The sequence below is a fragment of the Lycorma delicatula genome, chromosome 4, assembly GCF_047948215.1.
Source record: "Lycorma delicatula isolate Av1 chromosome 4, ASM4794821v1, whole genome shotgun sequence".
Classification (NCBI taxonomy): Eukaryota; Metazoa; Arthropoda; class Insecta; order Hemiptera; family Fulgoridae; genus Lycorma; species Lycorma delicatula.
This window is the reverse complement of record NC_134458.1, coordinates 3,925,722-3,943,040: the sequence shown is the minus strand read 5'-3', so window position 1 is coordinate 3,943,040 and position 17,319 is coordinate 3,925,722. Positions and strand designations below refer to the sequence as shown.

The 17,319-nt window shown below is 34.3% G+C and overlaps 1 protein-coding gene across 6 annotated transcripts in view; it reads left to right on the top strand.

Moving 5' to 3' along the window:
• dome (cytokine receptor domeless) overlaps window positions 1-17,319 on the top strand; it is a 172,591-nt gene that overhangs the window by 91,094 nt on the left and 64,178 nt on the right. For all 6 annotated transcript variants that reach the window (XM_075362170.1, XM_075362167.1, XM_075362168.1 and 3 more), the window contains one exon: window positions 11,729-11,877. In XM_075362170.1, the coding sequence (XP_075218285.1) occupies window positions 11,729-11,877 (149 nt within the window). The remainder of the gene's footprint in view (window positions 1-11,728; window positions 11,878-17,319) is intronic.

Genomic DNA, 17,319 nt, shown 5'->3' with positions numbered 1-17,319 from the left:
GTAGTTATGTTTGAAAAAGAAAAAAGCACCCCTGCTATTTCAACAGCTACTGATCCTGATTTTGATCAAACTGATACTTTAATTTTTTGTTATTTTATTGGTGAATGTAAAGTACAAATAATAGTTTCGTGTTATAAAATCTAGATTTTGTTAGGTTTTTGCTTTTTTTTATCTTTTTGACATAATTCTGTTTTTCTAAAAATTATTTTATTATTTCTATGATCCAAATGTTTGCGGTCATAGCAATTAATTGTTTTTTATTTGCTTTGTTTTTATTGTGAGTTAACTATATTCCATTTGTTAATTTATTAAAGTTAACCTTTTGATAATAATTAAATTCTCTTATCTATTTTAAACTAAAATTTTCATGAAAGTATTTTACCTAAACATTGAGCCAAAGTTCTAATAAAATAAATGTTTACTTAAACAATTCCACAAATTGAATCAAAAATCTGAAACCAGAAATAAAACTTATATTTATTTATTAAAAAAGACATCAGTTTCGAAAATGAATAAAGAAAAATGAATTAATTCACATAAATAATAAAATGTGATGACGGTAACACATAACAAACCACTAAAAATAGTTTGTTAACCCACCTGGTTGGTATAGTGGTGAATGCGTCTTTGCAAATCAGCCGATTTTGAAGTCAAGAGTACCAACATTTAAATCCTAGTAAAGACAGTTACTTTTATACGGATTTGAATACTAGATCATGGGCACCAGTGTTCTTCGGTGGTTGGGTTTCAATTACCCACACATCTCAGAAATAGTTGACCTGAGACTGTACAAGACTACACTTCACTTACACTCATACATATCATCCTCATTTATCCTCTGAAGTAATACCTGATGGTGATTCCCGGAGGAACAAAAAAGTAACATAGTTTGTCACTGTCAAACATTCTACGCTGACACCTTTTTTTTTTATATACTATTTCTGGTTTCTTCAGCAAAAAGTTATCTCCAAGTAATTATAATATAAAAACTTTGTAGTGCAGAAAACGTCCACAGACATGAACGATCAATTTTCGACTGCAATAGTGCTGTGAAAGTGTCAAATAACAGTGATGAAACATACCCACTGGGTTGGTCTAGTGGTGAACGCGTCTTCCCAAATCAGCTGATTTGGAAGCCGAGAGTTCCAGCGTTCAAGTCCTAGTAAAGCCAGTTATTTTTACATGGATTTGAATGCTAGATCGTGGATACCGGTGTTCTTTGGTGGTTGGGTTTCAATTAACCACACATCTCAGGATTGGTCGATCTGAGAATGTGCAAGACTACACTTCATTTACACTCATACATATCATCCTCTGAAGTATTATCTAAATGGTAGTTACCGGAGGCTAAACAGGAAAAAGAAAAGTGATAAAACATAAACAGCAAAACTATCTTGTGTATATGTAAGTTACAGTTACATGTAAGCCAGGTACTGCTGCTGTTGGCAAATGCCAAATTTTAAACAACTTGTAGCTACCCAGAAGTATAATTTATTACTCTACCCTTTTAGTTTTAACTCCTATTTCCTGAAAATTAAAAGTACAACATTGTCATTGTGAACTGTTAGAAGTAGCTATTACAGCTTTTTGCCATAGGTTTAAAAATTATGCTTCACAGAAAAAATCATATTATTGCAGATGTGAAATTTTAAAAAAATTTTAGGGGATTTTTGACAGGCAGAAAGAGACTGGAAATCATTAAAACTAGTCATGCTAGAAACAAGTTTAACTGGATATATGATTTTTTTACATCATGTGCATGTATAATTTATGTATTTTGTATTTAAACAAACACAGTAAAATCATTTATGATAAATGATGATTGTGCATTAATGATGAAAAAAGGCTCTCAAAACAGCTGATTTAAATGAATTTTCCACCCCCAGTAGTCAAGCATACCTTTTGTCGTACGTACTAGAAAATAGACTTATTATATAGAACCTCTGCTAAGTAGTGTTTCCTAAAAATTAGATTTCATGCAACTTATAAAATCCCCCAGTCCTACATGAAAGAAAAGCATGTATGAAAATACTCATGTGTAATTTGTGGAATATTGCTGCTACTGCTTATTCTGTCATTCATATTGAATGTAAGTTACTCAAAGACTTGTTCATTTAATCTACAGTAGGTGTATGTCATACAGATAAGCACATTATCAGTTGGTATTTAGACTCTGCATTTACTTTTTTTATATTGATGAGATGACTGTTGAGAATGAAACATCGGCCATGATTATATTATGTGAGTGGAAGTAAATATCTGCTGATTTTGAGATGACATTACTATTTACCATTGTGATAGTTAAAATTCATCCATTTTCTTATGCTACAAATATCACATTTTTGTTCTATTTTAATATACTGAAAATTGAAGCCATTTTCAATTAGTATGTACTTACATATTGATTAATTTTAGTTTACTGAAATGCTTTAAAAAAGTACTCTTTTTCTTTTTATATTATTATTTTATAATAAAATTTCTATAAAAGATAGTAATACTTAAACTGCAGCTTTTGGTTTCAAGTGATTACAATTTTATCTTGGACCTTGTTTCCACTGTCTGTCAATTTATTCAAGAAAAAACCATTTTATATTTGTTGGAAATGGGTTTTTTCTTAAGCATTGGAAGTCTTATACATATCAAAGAATAAAACCAAATTTCTCATACAGACTTGACTAAGTATTTGTTAATTTTAACAAGTTGTGTGAAATCATCTGCAGTTAATTAATGACCTGTGTATGTGCTGTGGTCAGTTTTATTTATTTATTTACTGCTTTGTTATTTTGTGATCATGAAATGATTTTTTTAAAGAATGGCACTTATAAAAACACTGTTAAAATTTAACTGTTTTGTAATTTTTTATTTTACTGTTGAGAAGATGTTTGCTATTCATTTTTTACCAGTGTGTGCTACTGAAGGTGTAAATTTTCATTATAAGTAAGTTATTTTCTTTGAAACTAGTTTCTGAGTAAACATAATTCTTTGTCAGCACCATCAGACATGTGAGCAAATGTAATCTGCTGATATAGTTTTGTGCTACTGCCATTTTTTTAGTGCAGGCTCAGAAGTGTTAAATATAATTAAATGTAACATTTTATGTATATATTACAATACCATAATGATTTCATTTGAACTCATTTGCAGAATGATTGATACAGAATAGAATCTTATTCTTTGGCATTCAATTCAGGAAACACTGATTAGTTGCTGAGAGTAGGATGGGGGAGAATTCATTTGATTTTAAAGTTAACTGCATTTGTTACTCTGTACATTTATAATCTCATCTAATTTTTGATTGTTAATTGTGATATTATTAAAACTATAATTCTTTTAGTTAAAAATTTTACATACTTTTTTTTATAGTTGGAATTGTCATTCTTGAAGTTAAAACTAGAGTGCTACAGTCTAGTATTGTTGATAGTAAAAAAGTGTAATAAATCTGTCTATATTATGTCGCTAGGTGCAGTGTCACTGGTTTGGTCTTGTTTGTTGTTTCTTCCATGCTGTGATATGTGAGCTCTTTTGTGAAAGCCCTCTTATGATTAATAATCTTTAAAAAAAAAGGATGATTTGATTTTTGTACTGCTGAATGATGCCAGTGTGACTTCTTATATTAGTAACAGTTTAGAAAAGTTTACAAAACTTATTAAACCCTCTTAAACTGTTTGTCATATAGAAAGTGATGATTTTTTGTTTTTGGGAAACATTTTTTATTACTAATTATTATATTTTATCTTAAAATAGTGCAGAAGAACATTATTAACAAAGTGACAATTTAGACACTTTTCCAGGTACTTTCTTAAGTTTCTGGAAATTTATAATTTTAGCTATGATACCTTGGCCACACAGGGTGGTATATTTGTGCATGTGTACTTTGCAATTAAGAGGAATTTTACTCGATGTTTAAGTCTGTGACATGTATAAATAAGCCGACAGCTATAAAATGTAAGCATAACATGTACAAGTGCTACAGTTCTGTTACTGATATTAAAATTCAAATGGAATCAAAAAGAATACTAGTAATATGTCTGTTAGTAACATAGAGTGTCTTGGTGTTTCTTTTTTTTGTGGTCATTGACTACTATGGCCATTAGCCCTTGTCACAAACTAAAGCTTTCTCACCCTTATTCAAAAGAGTAACCAAATCAAAAAACCAGTCTTGTCAAACAGATCATCCTGAAGACAGACTTTCATAGAGCATTAAAACCCCAGAAGAAAACAAAATGACAAGGGTGTATTGCCACTTAAAAACACATACAATCCATTTCTACAGAAATGTCAAAACGGGTGTAAAGGGCCCACAATTATGTGGAACACATCCTTAAAGATTCATCAATAGCTGAAAAGAAACATAACATACAAGAAGACATCAATAATTAACTCTCTTGACATTAAACCTATCACATGTTAGAATCATTGTCGCCCTAATAGACCACTTAGTCTTAAAAACTCTATAACTTTCCTCTCTCATATTCATTATAAGATAAATCAATCGTCAAATTTCCGGTTAACTTTATCCACATTATTACGTCTCTGTACAATATGCACTCATCTATTGTGTTTCACTATGAGGTATGAGTCGCAGTTTCCACGTATTGGTCTCTGATCTCCTCTTATATATAAGACGATGTGAGCCTAGTATGACAACTCGGTCTTGTAACAGTAACTTGTTCCCAGCACATTAGATAAGTTATCAAATATTTTTTTTATAAATAATTTTATTTTTTAACTTTTCCAGCAGTGAAAAAAATAGTTTTAAGAATTTATACTATAGTATCTAAATATATGATAGAATATTTTATATGACTAGTTAAAAAAACCTAATTTTGTTTACAAAGAAATATTTTTGTGGGAAATAAATGTTTTGAATGATATTGTAACAACTTTTCAGATTTCACTGATGGATAGTAAAAATTATTTCTGTGATTTAATCTTAATTGAATTTTGCCAGTTTTTTTATTAGATTTTATTATAAAGATTTAAACTATAAATGTTGCATTAAAGTAAGTGATTTTAATTAAAATTACTGTAACAGTACAATTTTTTCCCCATTTTATGTAAAACATATTTTTACCTAACCATATACTTCTTCTCATTACAAAACTGTTATTAGCACAGAAATTAGCTTTATTATCATAATACACAAATTATATTGCAAACAGAAATTATTAGTTAATTCAGGTATTACTGGAAGAACTTTCTGGGGAAATTTACAATTATAGAAGTGATTTTAATTCAGCCAGTCAAATTATACACCTTAGTCTGTTGTATGACTACTTATTCTGATATCCTGCACTTACATTATTATTCCATCTACTCGGTTCATAGAATATTAGAATTTGATAACCATCTTATTATCTTTGATAACCTTTGTTTCTTTATGTCATACTAATAAGTTTTTATTGGCGATTTTCTAAAAAATTTGGAAATTGTTGCTATTTCCGTTCATGTTTATATACATATGAATGTATAAGATATAAGATATTTTCATCCACTGTACCAGACGCAAATCTTCACCGAATTTGATGAAACTAGTAATTGTACTGGAAATAGAGCCCTATTGATTTTCAAGTGAATTAGTTCACAGGAACTGAAGTTAGAACTAACTTTGGATACATTTTCAACTTTTTTTTTTCTACTGGGTACGATTTTTTTTTTACATTTCCTTTTGTTTTTTTAAGAATAAATTATTTTAAGAGGTAAGACTGGTTTGATGCTTATCAACATTCTATACAAAGCCTATGCAGCATTGGTTAAACATACAAAATACTATTATCTATAGTATAATTTACGACAGTATAAATATTTAAGTAAATGAAAATATATATTAAATTAAATTTTAATTATATGCCACTGGAAATATTTTTTGAACAATTTTTTATATCCTAGCTAAGACACTTAAACAATAAAACAATAAATATTATTTTTCCAGTGGATTTTCAAAGAATTTGTCAAAATCACTACTGCACCCGGTCAGATTTTATAAGGTGATGTTGGGAGGTACCAATATTTCTTTACATTTTGGATTCTCCTGAACACAATTTTGCATATTTATATATATATATGTATAAAACTTTTTTCTTCCACTCTACTAGACACAAATCTTAATCTATTTTGATGAAACTTGATGGAATCATGTAAACATATTGGAAATAGAGCCCTACTGATTTTCAAGCAGATTGGTTTCTCAGAACCAGATTTAGAGCAAAAAACAGGGTTTTAGGTACATTTCCAGCTTTTTTTCCATTCTACTGGGTGCAATTTATAACAGATTTTGATGAAACTTGGTAGGATGATGTAAACCTAGTATAAATAGAACCCTATTGATTTTCAAGCAAATTGGTTCGTGAAAATGGTTAGAGGGGTTTTAGAGTATAATTTCAAGGTTAACTAAAACCAAAAATTTGCCCTTTTGACATACTGCAACAGATTTTTTTTAGTTAGAATAATAGTGTAGCATAGAAGACATTGTTAATACTTAAGCTGAAAGTGAATGAAAATTCTTCCTTATACGTCTAACGTTTTGATGAAGTAAGAGTTTTTCAATAAATTCAACTTTTTATTTTATTATTCTAATAATGTTAATAATTTATTATAGCTTATTTTATATATTAAACATTTTGATTCAGAACTGTCATTCAGGAACTAGAATTAATGAATACAAGCTTCGTTCAAGAAAAATCTAACCACAGGTGAGGGAGGAAAAAATACCGTCCTTTGGCTTCCAATTTTTAATTTCCTTTGAAGTGTTCCCTTGCGACTCCACCTTATTATTTTTTTTCACAGGAGGAAGAAAAAGCTCTCCCAGCCACCGTCCGCCCACACAGACGGTAGTGTCGGGTTTGCACCAACTAAAATACCTCCTCCTGCTACAGCAGTATGAATTCCCGCTTTCCGGCATTACTCTCATATTGCTACTGTCTTGCGGGAACTGCTAGATGGTTCAGAGGGTCCCAGCCACGTCAACGGCGAAGGCGACGATGACAGCGACCCCAAGGGATCTCCCAGCCGCCTTAATGACCAGGCTGTCCCCTCCCCATCCGCCCTTTAGGTGTTATTGCAGCACTAGCACCTCAGCTGTCTTCCTTTGCAGAATATTTTCCGCTATGGTGGCAATTGCCTTCCAGGAGGTTTCTTCTTCCAACATCTTATCCACCAAATTATGTGTATTAAGATGGCCAACAATTGTACCACATTGTTGCCTTTCCTCTTGCCATCTAACACACTTGAAAAACGTATGTCTTACTGTGTCAATTTCATCACAGTAGAAACACTTTGGAGAAGTTCTTTGTTTCCTATTGAAAAGTTACACATTAAAGGCCTCATGGCCTGACAGGTTGTTGTGTCAGCCAAAAACTGGTCTCCCAGACCTATCCACTTACCAACATCAGGAATGATATTGAAGGTCCATCTACTAGTATTACCCCTCTCCCATCTATTCTGCCACCTCCTCTCGACACGCTTAAATTTTCTTAGTTCAGCAGGAGGAAAACCTGCTGTAATAAATACTGCCTCAACAGAAACTGTTCTATATGATGAGGTGATTCTTAAAGCCATCTTCCTCATGACGCTGTTAAGTGCAATGTGGCACGTACTGTATAGCATTGCTTGATGCCACGTATAGGATGATCGATGACACCGATGTTGCTAGCAATCTCTTCAAAGGGAGCGAGCACCCCATATTGGTCATCAATGTAGACAACGCACCAACCATCCTGTCATTCTTGGATGTGTCTTTTGCCTAAGCTCAACTTGCAGTTAGCGAAGTGGAGCTCTTCGATTGTGACTCGGGGAATTTCAGGTGCAACTGTTTCCCATCGTCTCTCCTCATCTCCCCTTGGGAACAGCCTGCCAACAATCACCTTCACCTGGATCCAGAGAGAACTGGTAACACCCAGCCAAATCTTTCAGTAACAATCCTATAACCATTCCCCATTTGGTCCTTTTTAACTTGACCCCATATCTCTGCCCTCTTCGCCTTCTTGGAGCACTTAATCACCCTCCTCACATTGCACCTACTTTCACCTGGTCTCTGCTTGGCAGTTGTGGTGTCAAGGTTTTGCCTGGTGGCCCTCCTGGCCCTGCAGCATTTTTTCCGGAGAACCGCAATTTTGTTTTTCCACCAGTTTCATCAGTTTGTTATGCCAGCCATCTCTCTTTCTAGTTTCATCAAGGGTCTCCATGAATCTAATTTCAAAGGACATCCATAAATCCATCTGTTGGGACTATTCCCTCGAAGAGCTTCCCTGTGATTATCTCTTTGAAGTCAACTATACTTCTCGAATTGACCCTCCATGCCCAAGGGGTTGCCACTGGTCTGGACACCTACTGTACAATCTCATACTCAATGTAGAGGTGATCACCAAGAGTCTCACTGTTGAGCATCCTCCAATCTGTAACTCTTAATTAAGTCTACATGAGTGAACATGGCAATAGATCTGTAGTCGAGGATGCTTGAGAACTCAACCCTACAAAACAACCACCCCTGCAACATTAGCACAATGCAGCTTGTTAGTCACTGTTATTTCAGCGAGGATGTAGCCCTTACAGTTAGTGGAATGACATCCCCACTCAACGCAGGAGGCATTAAAATCCCCCGCCAATACGCATGGAAGGCCACTGTTCATGATTGTTCCAGCTATCTCCTCCAGGGTTTCCGTATATTCAGTTAGATCTATATTTGTGGAAAGATAGATACTAATTAACCTGATACCCTCCACCTCGATCCATATGAATCTGGGGCTTTGGCCCCTGTTTGAATTGTCTATGTTCCATGCCAGACAACAAATAGCAGCATCCCGAACCAGGTCCTTAACCCACATATTCTCCACCACTCTTAGGTTGGGTTCGCTTATAATCAACAGATCTATTTCATCTCTCCTGGCGGTTACCCAAAGTAAATCATGGGCACCCCTACCCTTGTTAAAGTTAACCTGTAATACTTTCATTTGATGGTCTTGTTACACCTCTTGGTACCAGTGAGATGGCCATCTTTTCCACAGTCAGCACATCTCTTCCCCGCCATGCAGTCCCATTTCTGATGGCCTTTGCCACCACAATTGAAACCTAGTTTGCTTCTGTCTGGTCCTTTGCAGGCACTAGCTTGATGGCCAAGTGCCCAACACTTATAACATCTCTTTTCACTTGAGCATGTGGCAATCCTACAGGAGACCCAGCCAGTTCATATTCTACCACCTCTGGTTAGTGAGGCAACATTCCCCGCTGGGACCATGACCGTGGCAACCTTGGTGGCACCATACGCTGGTACAGAGCACTTTAGCCAACCCACTACCACCGAGTATCATCCGAAAAGCTTCTTCAATTCCCTCATTGGTGGTAATCTCATCGATGTCCTTCACCAAGACATGTACAATTCTCCCGTCTGCCACCAATGGTCATATCTACTCCATGTACCGTTTGTGTAATAGCTTCTTTGAGTTTCAAAACTGCTTCCTCTTCTGTCTTGATTCATATCTGCAGGGCCTCACTTGCTCCTTTCCAAGCAGAGAAGATTCTGTCAACCCGTACAGCTGCATTAATCTTCTTGAGGAATTCTGCTTACGTACGCCCCTCCGCCTTTACCGCCAACACCCACATGCTGTGGTAGTGGGAACACCCACATGCTTCTTGTCTTTAATTCCAGGTGCACCTTTCACAGTCGGGTCTGATATCCTCTCCAGATACATCGGGTAATTTACTAAAGTCCTCCATCCATAGAACTTGATTATCCTGAGCAGGGTTTGGTCAATCCTATCAGCAGTTCCCATAAAACATAAGTGGCCATCCATTTGAACAATTTTTGCCACGTCTTGTATGATCATCTTGGTTGTGTGTTCCTCCCCAACCCCTGAGTTAATCACGATGATATATAATTTCCTCTTTTTTGTGTCAAATGCCTCACCAGACAAAACCACTGCAGATGACTGCTCTAGCATGACCTGGCCCACGTTAAGCTTTCCCTCCTGGTTTAGCTTCGTGTTCCAAGGAACCTTGGTTAAAAGTTTCTTCTGTAATCCCAGTTCAGGGTTACCGTCAGTGTCAAACATCACTTTGCTAGTATCTTCGTCATTAGCAGGGCGTTCCATCAGCTATGTATGCTTGAGAATATGTTTTGGCCATGTTTTAGTAATGAGCCTTGCCAATGTTTCTTCATCCACCTCCTCCTCAAGAGCAAGTTGTATATTGTTACTGCTCTGTACAGTGGAAGTTTGGTAGCTGTTTGGTGGCTGTATTGTAGCCTTCTTGTTTATGTCCTCTCAGTTCTCAAATGTGAATTCTTCCAGTGGCATCTTCAGCTAAGTAACTGTGAGACATCTCAAGGAGCATGACAAACCTGGGGAATCCATGCTTAGTCAAGAAATCCTAGATCAGACACAAAGAATGGGTATTGTCATGTTGCAATTGCCGGTTGGGTGACCCCAAAATGCGTGGTCTCTTGAACCAAAGTGAATCATGAAGTTGACAGAAAACTTCTTGATAATACTGTTTTTTTTTTTTATCAGTTTCATCTTCAGGTGCGTATTCATGATGCATAGCTCTGAAGTAGTTAAAAAAAAAACAGCATACTGGTAGGTCAGTCGCTGAAGTTCAGCCATTTTTAATCCAGTTCTACCATTGTATAATTTATGTAACCCCTATAACTTCAAAGTCTAAAGCCTACTTTATCTTATGAATTGGTTCAGTTTGGATATTACCAAGCTTTTAATAACGCTTGATGCAATAGTGTTGCTTTACGTTTGTTTCTACAGACTAAGTAAAAGTGCAATATATGCATCTTGCAAGCACCCACTCTGGCTGCCTGACAAGAAGTGACTCGCTTTATGATGTTATAAAGAATCAAGCATGTGAGCTAAGGCCTACTGCTGTACCATGCTGAGTTTTACAATATACTTCTAATTAAATCCAATTACTTCTGGAGAAAGAAGATTAGGATACTTTTTGAATATTTCTCATATTGTTACTTTCTCCTATTATGAAATTTCTTTCCTTGTTGATACCAAAGGCAACGAAATGCCAACTTTCTTGTTTTATACCTTAAGAATTAGAAGAAAATTTTTTTTCATAATCTTTGTTTTCCTGTTGTAAGCCAATTCATTAATGAAGTTATTTTTATAGAAGTTGATTTAATTTTATCAATGATACTAACCTGTCTTATAGAAAAGATTTGTTTAGAATATAACATATTTTTAGCTCGATTACAGGGAGAGAATTTTGTTGATGAAATTTAACTAGAAAAGGATGGAATAAAAGAATAGTTTACTAATTGTGATTTCTTGGTCAGAAGCTTTCATTTTGTTATGAAAGAGTGGAGGGAAAACCTATATTGTATCGTTCATATCATGTATAGACAGAATTTTTTTTTACAATCTAGCAGCCTTGTTGTATTTATTCAGAGCTTTTTTAATCTTCCGATATTGTAACGATTAAAAGGTTTCCATTTGTCCGACTAGAGGCATTTGGAGATGTTTCAGGACACTTGAAGATTTTTAAAATATTAGACATTATAAGTGTACAATATTAAAAATTATTTTAGGAAATGAGTGATTAACAGTAAGAGAACAGTGAAGAATAATAGCATATGTTTACTGCAGAAGTAAGGAGCACATTGATAAAGAAAATATTATTTATAATCATCACCCACCTCATCAATCATCAGGCGTGCTTTATTACAGCTTTGCAAATTTGTTTAGTGATTGGAATTGAATTGCCATGTTTTTTTTGTTTGTAGTTATACCAGAACCGCTGACTTTTACCAAAATCGATTTTGATAATGGAATGTATGAACTCTCTTGGCAGAAGCCAACTGGTAATCCCAAAGTTGAAAATTATACCATTTTCTGGTGCCAGCATGACAAGGATCGACCATACCCATGTTTAGTAAGTAACTTACTATTCTGTATATATTTTCATATCATGTTTTTGTCTTTTTGAATCTTCCATTTGAATAAGTGTACATATTATCCACAGCTGATATGTTCCAATACCTACTCAGAAACAATCAAAATACTGTCAAAAAGCTACAACTTTCAAAATACTGTCGCAAAGCTGCAGTAGATGGCACCACCATCTATTTTGATAGTGATGTCTAATTTAATATTCAATCAGTATGTTAAAATAAGTTCAGTTAAATGGACAGCATGCTTAATTGCTTTACTTAGCATTATTTTTATTTGATTTTATGCACTGATGTCATATTTTTACATACGTATAAATTTTTACAATTTAATTTTTAATGTTAATTAATTTTTCATATTTTTTATTATTGTTTTAATTTTTAATTTAACCGAATAAAAGTTTTAAATAAAACAAATAAATACATGATGTGTTATTATATTTTGTGAAGTTTGTAATGTAATTTGAGATGAATATATCATACAGCTGATGATGCAAGTAAAACGCGAAAAACGCACCTGCATATATAGTGAAATAAGGTAAGTCATCCTACTTTATTTATTCTGTACTTTGGTTGATCTAATAAAATAAATACGAGGTGCGACAATAAAGTAATGAGACTGATTTTTCTTTGCAAGATGTGGCAACCCTGCAGCTTGCGTAGGCACACCATCTTTGACCTTGGTCTATAAGCTACTTCTAGTCCAAGCGACACATTGATGCAACTGCTCAGTCGTGAGTTGTGCTGTAATAAGTGAACACATGTTTGTGTCTCTCGTCACAGAAATGAAACCGCAAAATATTGCGCAACGGTATGTTATTTCTTTTTGCGTTAAATCGGGTGAAAACACGACGACAACTTATGGTAAGCTTCAGAAGGCTTTTGGAGAGGAGGTTATGTCAAGAGCTTAAGTTTTTTGTGGCATAAAATTTTTAGTGAAGGCAGAACGAATGTTGAAGATGAAGACCGCAGTGGACGACCATCAACCTCATGGATAGATGTCAACTTGACCAGGGTGCGTGAAATCGTACAATCTGATCGAAGATTATTCGTGAAAATGATTGCAGAAGAACTCAACATCAATCGAGAAACGGTTCATCTAATATTAACTGAAGATCTTTGTATGAGAAAGATTTGTGCAAAAATGGTCCCCAAAAATCTCACACAACAACACCTTGAAACACGGAAAAATGTGGCAGCCGATCTGTTAGAGCAAACGGAAATCAATCCAGATTTGTTGAGCCGTGTTATACTGGTGATGAAGGTTGGTTTTTTCAATACAATCCAGAGACAAAACGCCAAAGTTTGCAATGGTGCTCAAAGGGATCACCCAGACCAAAAAAAGCTCGCATGTCAAAGTCAAAAGTGAAATGCATGCTTGTGTGCTTCTTCGATTCCAAGGGAATTGTTCATAAAGAGTGGGTGCCTTCTGGACAAACAGTTAACCAATATTTCTACAAAGAAATTTTAGAAAGACTTCGTAAACGAGTTCTTCGTCTCCATGCCAACATTGCTGATAATTGGATTCTGCATCACGATAATGCTTTATTAATTTTTTTTAAATTTGTGGTAATATCAGAAATAGAATGTGTATTGTTTATTAGATGATCTGCCGTATTAGATTAACCTAATTTATTACTTTTGTAATTTCTATAATGTTCAAGGAATCAATTTTTAAAGGATATATATGTTTTTCACAATTATTAAATTTAATTTTATTAATTCCACACAGATGGTTAATTTTATTATTATTATTATTTTTGTTTTTTAAATATTTTATTATGTGGTTATTAGGTTTGTATGTTGGTTTAATATTTTTTTTATTGTAGGTTTTATTAATGTCTTCATTTATACTATTAGTATATAAATACTTCATGTACATTTTTTCAGTCTTTTGTGTCTTATTTTGTACTGATTGTAAAGTAGTTATTACCATAAAAATACCTATAAATATCATAATACCATATAAATACATACATAAAAATAGTACCATATTATAAAAATAATAAAAAATAGATTTAAAAGTAACCAAGAAGATCCAAAGTTTATCAAAGGTTCTATATCTATTACACGGAAGAATATTGAATTTAATAACAAATATTATGCACAAAAAAATACCTTATGTATGGGATTTCCACTATCAGCAATTTTGTCAGAAGTGTATTTGCAGGATTTTCAGTAAATTAGTACATGGCATCACTCATACATATAAAAATTTTAATATGGACATGGTATGTTGATTATATTCTCATTATATATAACCCAGTAATAAAAATGAACATCTAGTAATATTAAATTAAATTCTTATAATGAAAATTTTAAATTTACATTTTTAGTAGATAATAATAGAATGTTAAATAATCTAGATAATGTTGAAATAAACAATGATAACCGGATTGAAACATATAGAAAAGTATACAGAAAACCTATATCTAACAATATAACAATTCATAAAAAATCAAATCATCTTTGGTCTTATAAAATTAACACACAAATATTATTATTAGAGCAATCCAGTATGCGTATAATAACTAAGAAAAATTAAATTAAATAAACTTCATAAAACATTTAGTGGTTGAAAATGGATATGAATATGATATATATATATATTTTTTTTTCTAATTAAAAAAAAAATTATAAAAAACAACTATCAAACACAATAATAAGATTTATTATTAAACACCTTACAAATTATGCATAATTAGACACAAAAGAGTGAAAAATATACATTAAGTATTTGTATGCTAATAATATCACTGAAAATATTACTAAAACTTACAATAAAGAAATATTTAAACCAGCATACAAACCTAATAACCGCGTAATAGAATGTTTAAAAAAAACAAAAATAATAATAAAAAGAAACCGATACTCCCAGAAACAACTGGAGTTATCGGAGACGATGTCGACGCCATAACAAATGCAATAATTCAGTCGGCATCGAGATATATTCCCAAAACATCTGGGAAACTTACAAAGAAACCCGTTCCATGGTGGAACGATGAAATAAGTGAAGCTATAAACAGAAAGAAAAGGGCGTATAACGCCTTTAAGAAGCGTCCTAGTATAGAAAATCTTGTTGCCTTTAAGAAATACAGGGCGTATGCAAAACGTCTTATGATAGATTCGAAAAAACGATCCTGGCAGCAATACGTGTCATCCATCTACAAAACTACTACTGCATCAGATGTTTGCAGGAAAGTGAAGGCGATTTGTGGGCGTAATGATTTTGCTCCCATAACTAGCCTTCAAGATGAAGATGAAATAAAAGATACTCCATATGAAATTGCAGAGCTGTTATCCAATCACTTCGAAAAGGCCAGCAAAACGGCCAACTACGAGGAAGGTTTTCGAACTAAAAAAGAAGAACTCGAAGGTCTACTAAATTTTAGAACTGAGTATAATTACTCATATAATGTACCATTTAAAATGGAAGAATTCGCGAAAGCGTTGGAAAAATCAGGTAACACAGCTGCTGGTCCGGTTGAAATCCACTATAATATGATCAGGCAGCTGAATACCACTGCAGCGTAGATTATTAGAACTTTATAATAAAATATGGCGGGATGGAACGTACCCGCAGCAGTGGAAAAAAGCTCATGTTGTTCCAGTACCAAAGAAAAATAAAAATTTAACAGACCCCAATAGCTACCGTCCTATTTCTCTGACGTGTGCTATGGGGAAAATATTGGAAAAAATGATTAATAATCAACTCGTCTGGGTTTTGGAAAAAGAAAACCTGATATCACCGTATCAAGCAGGTTTTCGGCAATACCATTCTACCACTGAACAAATGATCAGCTTAGAGGACATTATATATAACAGCTTTATTAAAAGGAAACATTGTGTCGGAATCTTCTTTGATCTTCAGAAGGCTTTTGATATGACCTGGCGTCATGGTATAATGCTCCAGATACATGAATGGGGCATTCGAGGTAATCTGCCTATACTGCTCAGCAACTACATGAATGACCGTACCTTCCAAGTACGCGTCAACAATGAATATTCATGTGAAAGAATCTTGGAAAATGGCATACCGCAAGGTTTGCCGTTGAGCGGTACCTTGTTTACCATTGCCATTAATAAATTGATATTAGCCATTCCAGTAGAAATCAGCAAAAGCGTCTATGTTGATGATCTGGCAATCATATATGCCAGCAACAAGACTGCTATGGTGAGGTACAAATTGCAACGAGCGATCAATGCTCTAAATGAAGTTGCAAGGAATAATGGATTCCAATTCTCACCAGAAAAAACGTGCTGTGTACACTTTTGTAGGAAGAGAATTCCTCATCAAAGTCCTGCGTTGACAATTGATGATAATCCAATACAATATAAAGACAGCGTAAGGTATTTAGGACTAGTATTGGATAAATCCCTTACATGGGGATTACATATACAGGACTTGAGTGATAGATGCAAAAGAGCCCTAAACATTATAAAATGTTTATCGAACTTAAATTGGGGCTCAGAGAAAGAGACATTATTGAGATTGTATAAAGCATTGGTTCAATCTAAACTAGACTACGGATGTATCGTATATTCATCCGCTAGAAAGTCGCACTTAAGAAAGTTAGACGTAGTTCATAATAGCGGAATAAGATACGCAACAGGTGCTTTCCGCTCAAGTCCGGCGGCTAGTCTGATGTCTGAAGCCGGAATAATGCCACTACATTATAGAAGAGAGATCCTGTTGTTAAGATATGCATCAAATATATGGGCTTTCCCTGCTCATATAAATAATAAATTGTTTACGAATCATCCCATGGCTGCATTATACGAACGTCGTGCTACCTATTCCAGACCTGCCGGAATTAGGTACCACGAATTAAGAAATAAATATGAAGTTGCCATTCCAGATACATTGGCAATTTCTACTAGAGAAATACCGCCATGGCTCTTGCCAGCGGTTGATACAAGTTTGGATCTCTCTCAAGGAGAAATAAAAAATAAACCAGCAGTGATCATCCAGCAGGAATTTTTTGGCAACCGTCAGTAGTTACGAAGAACATATTAGAATTTATACTGACGGTTCTAAAACCGAACATGGTGTTGGATGCTCGATATATGTAAATGAAGAAGCCCACTTTTGGAGACTGCCAGATGTGGCCAGTGTCTACACGGCAGAACTCACTGCAATTCAGCAAGCTCTTCGCTACACTGAACACTATTGCGAAGAGAGAGTGCTAATATGTTCCGATTCATTAAGTGCACTCGTCGCAATTCGGAACAAGAACATTAAGGATGTCCTAATTGCAAACATCCTGTCCATTTTATACGTACTAAAACAACGAGGACAGCGATGCGTATTTGTATGGACTCCGGGGCATGCTGGTATTACAGGTAATGAGATCGCAGACGAAGCTGCCAGAAAGGCAACAGTCTGCGATGTTTTGGATGCATTTCCTGTAAGAGTGGCAGATGTT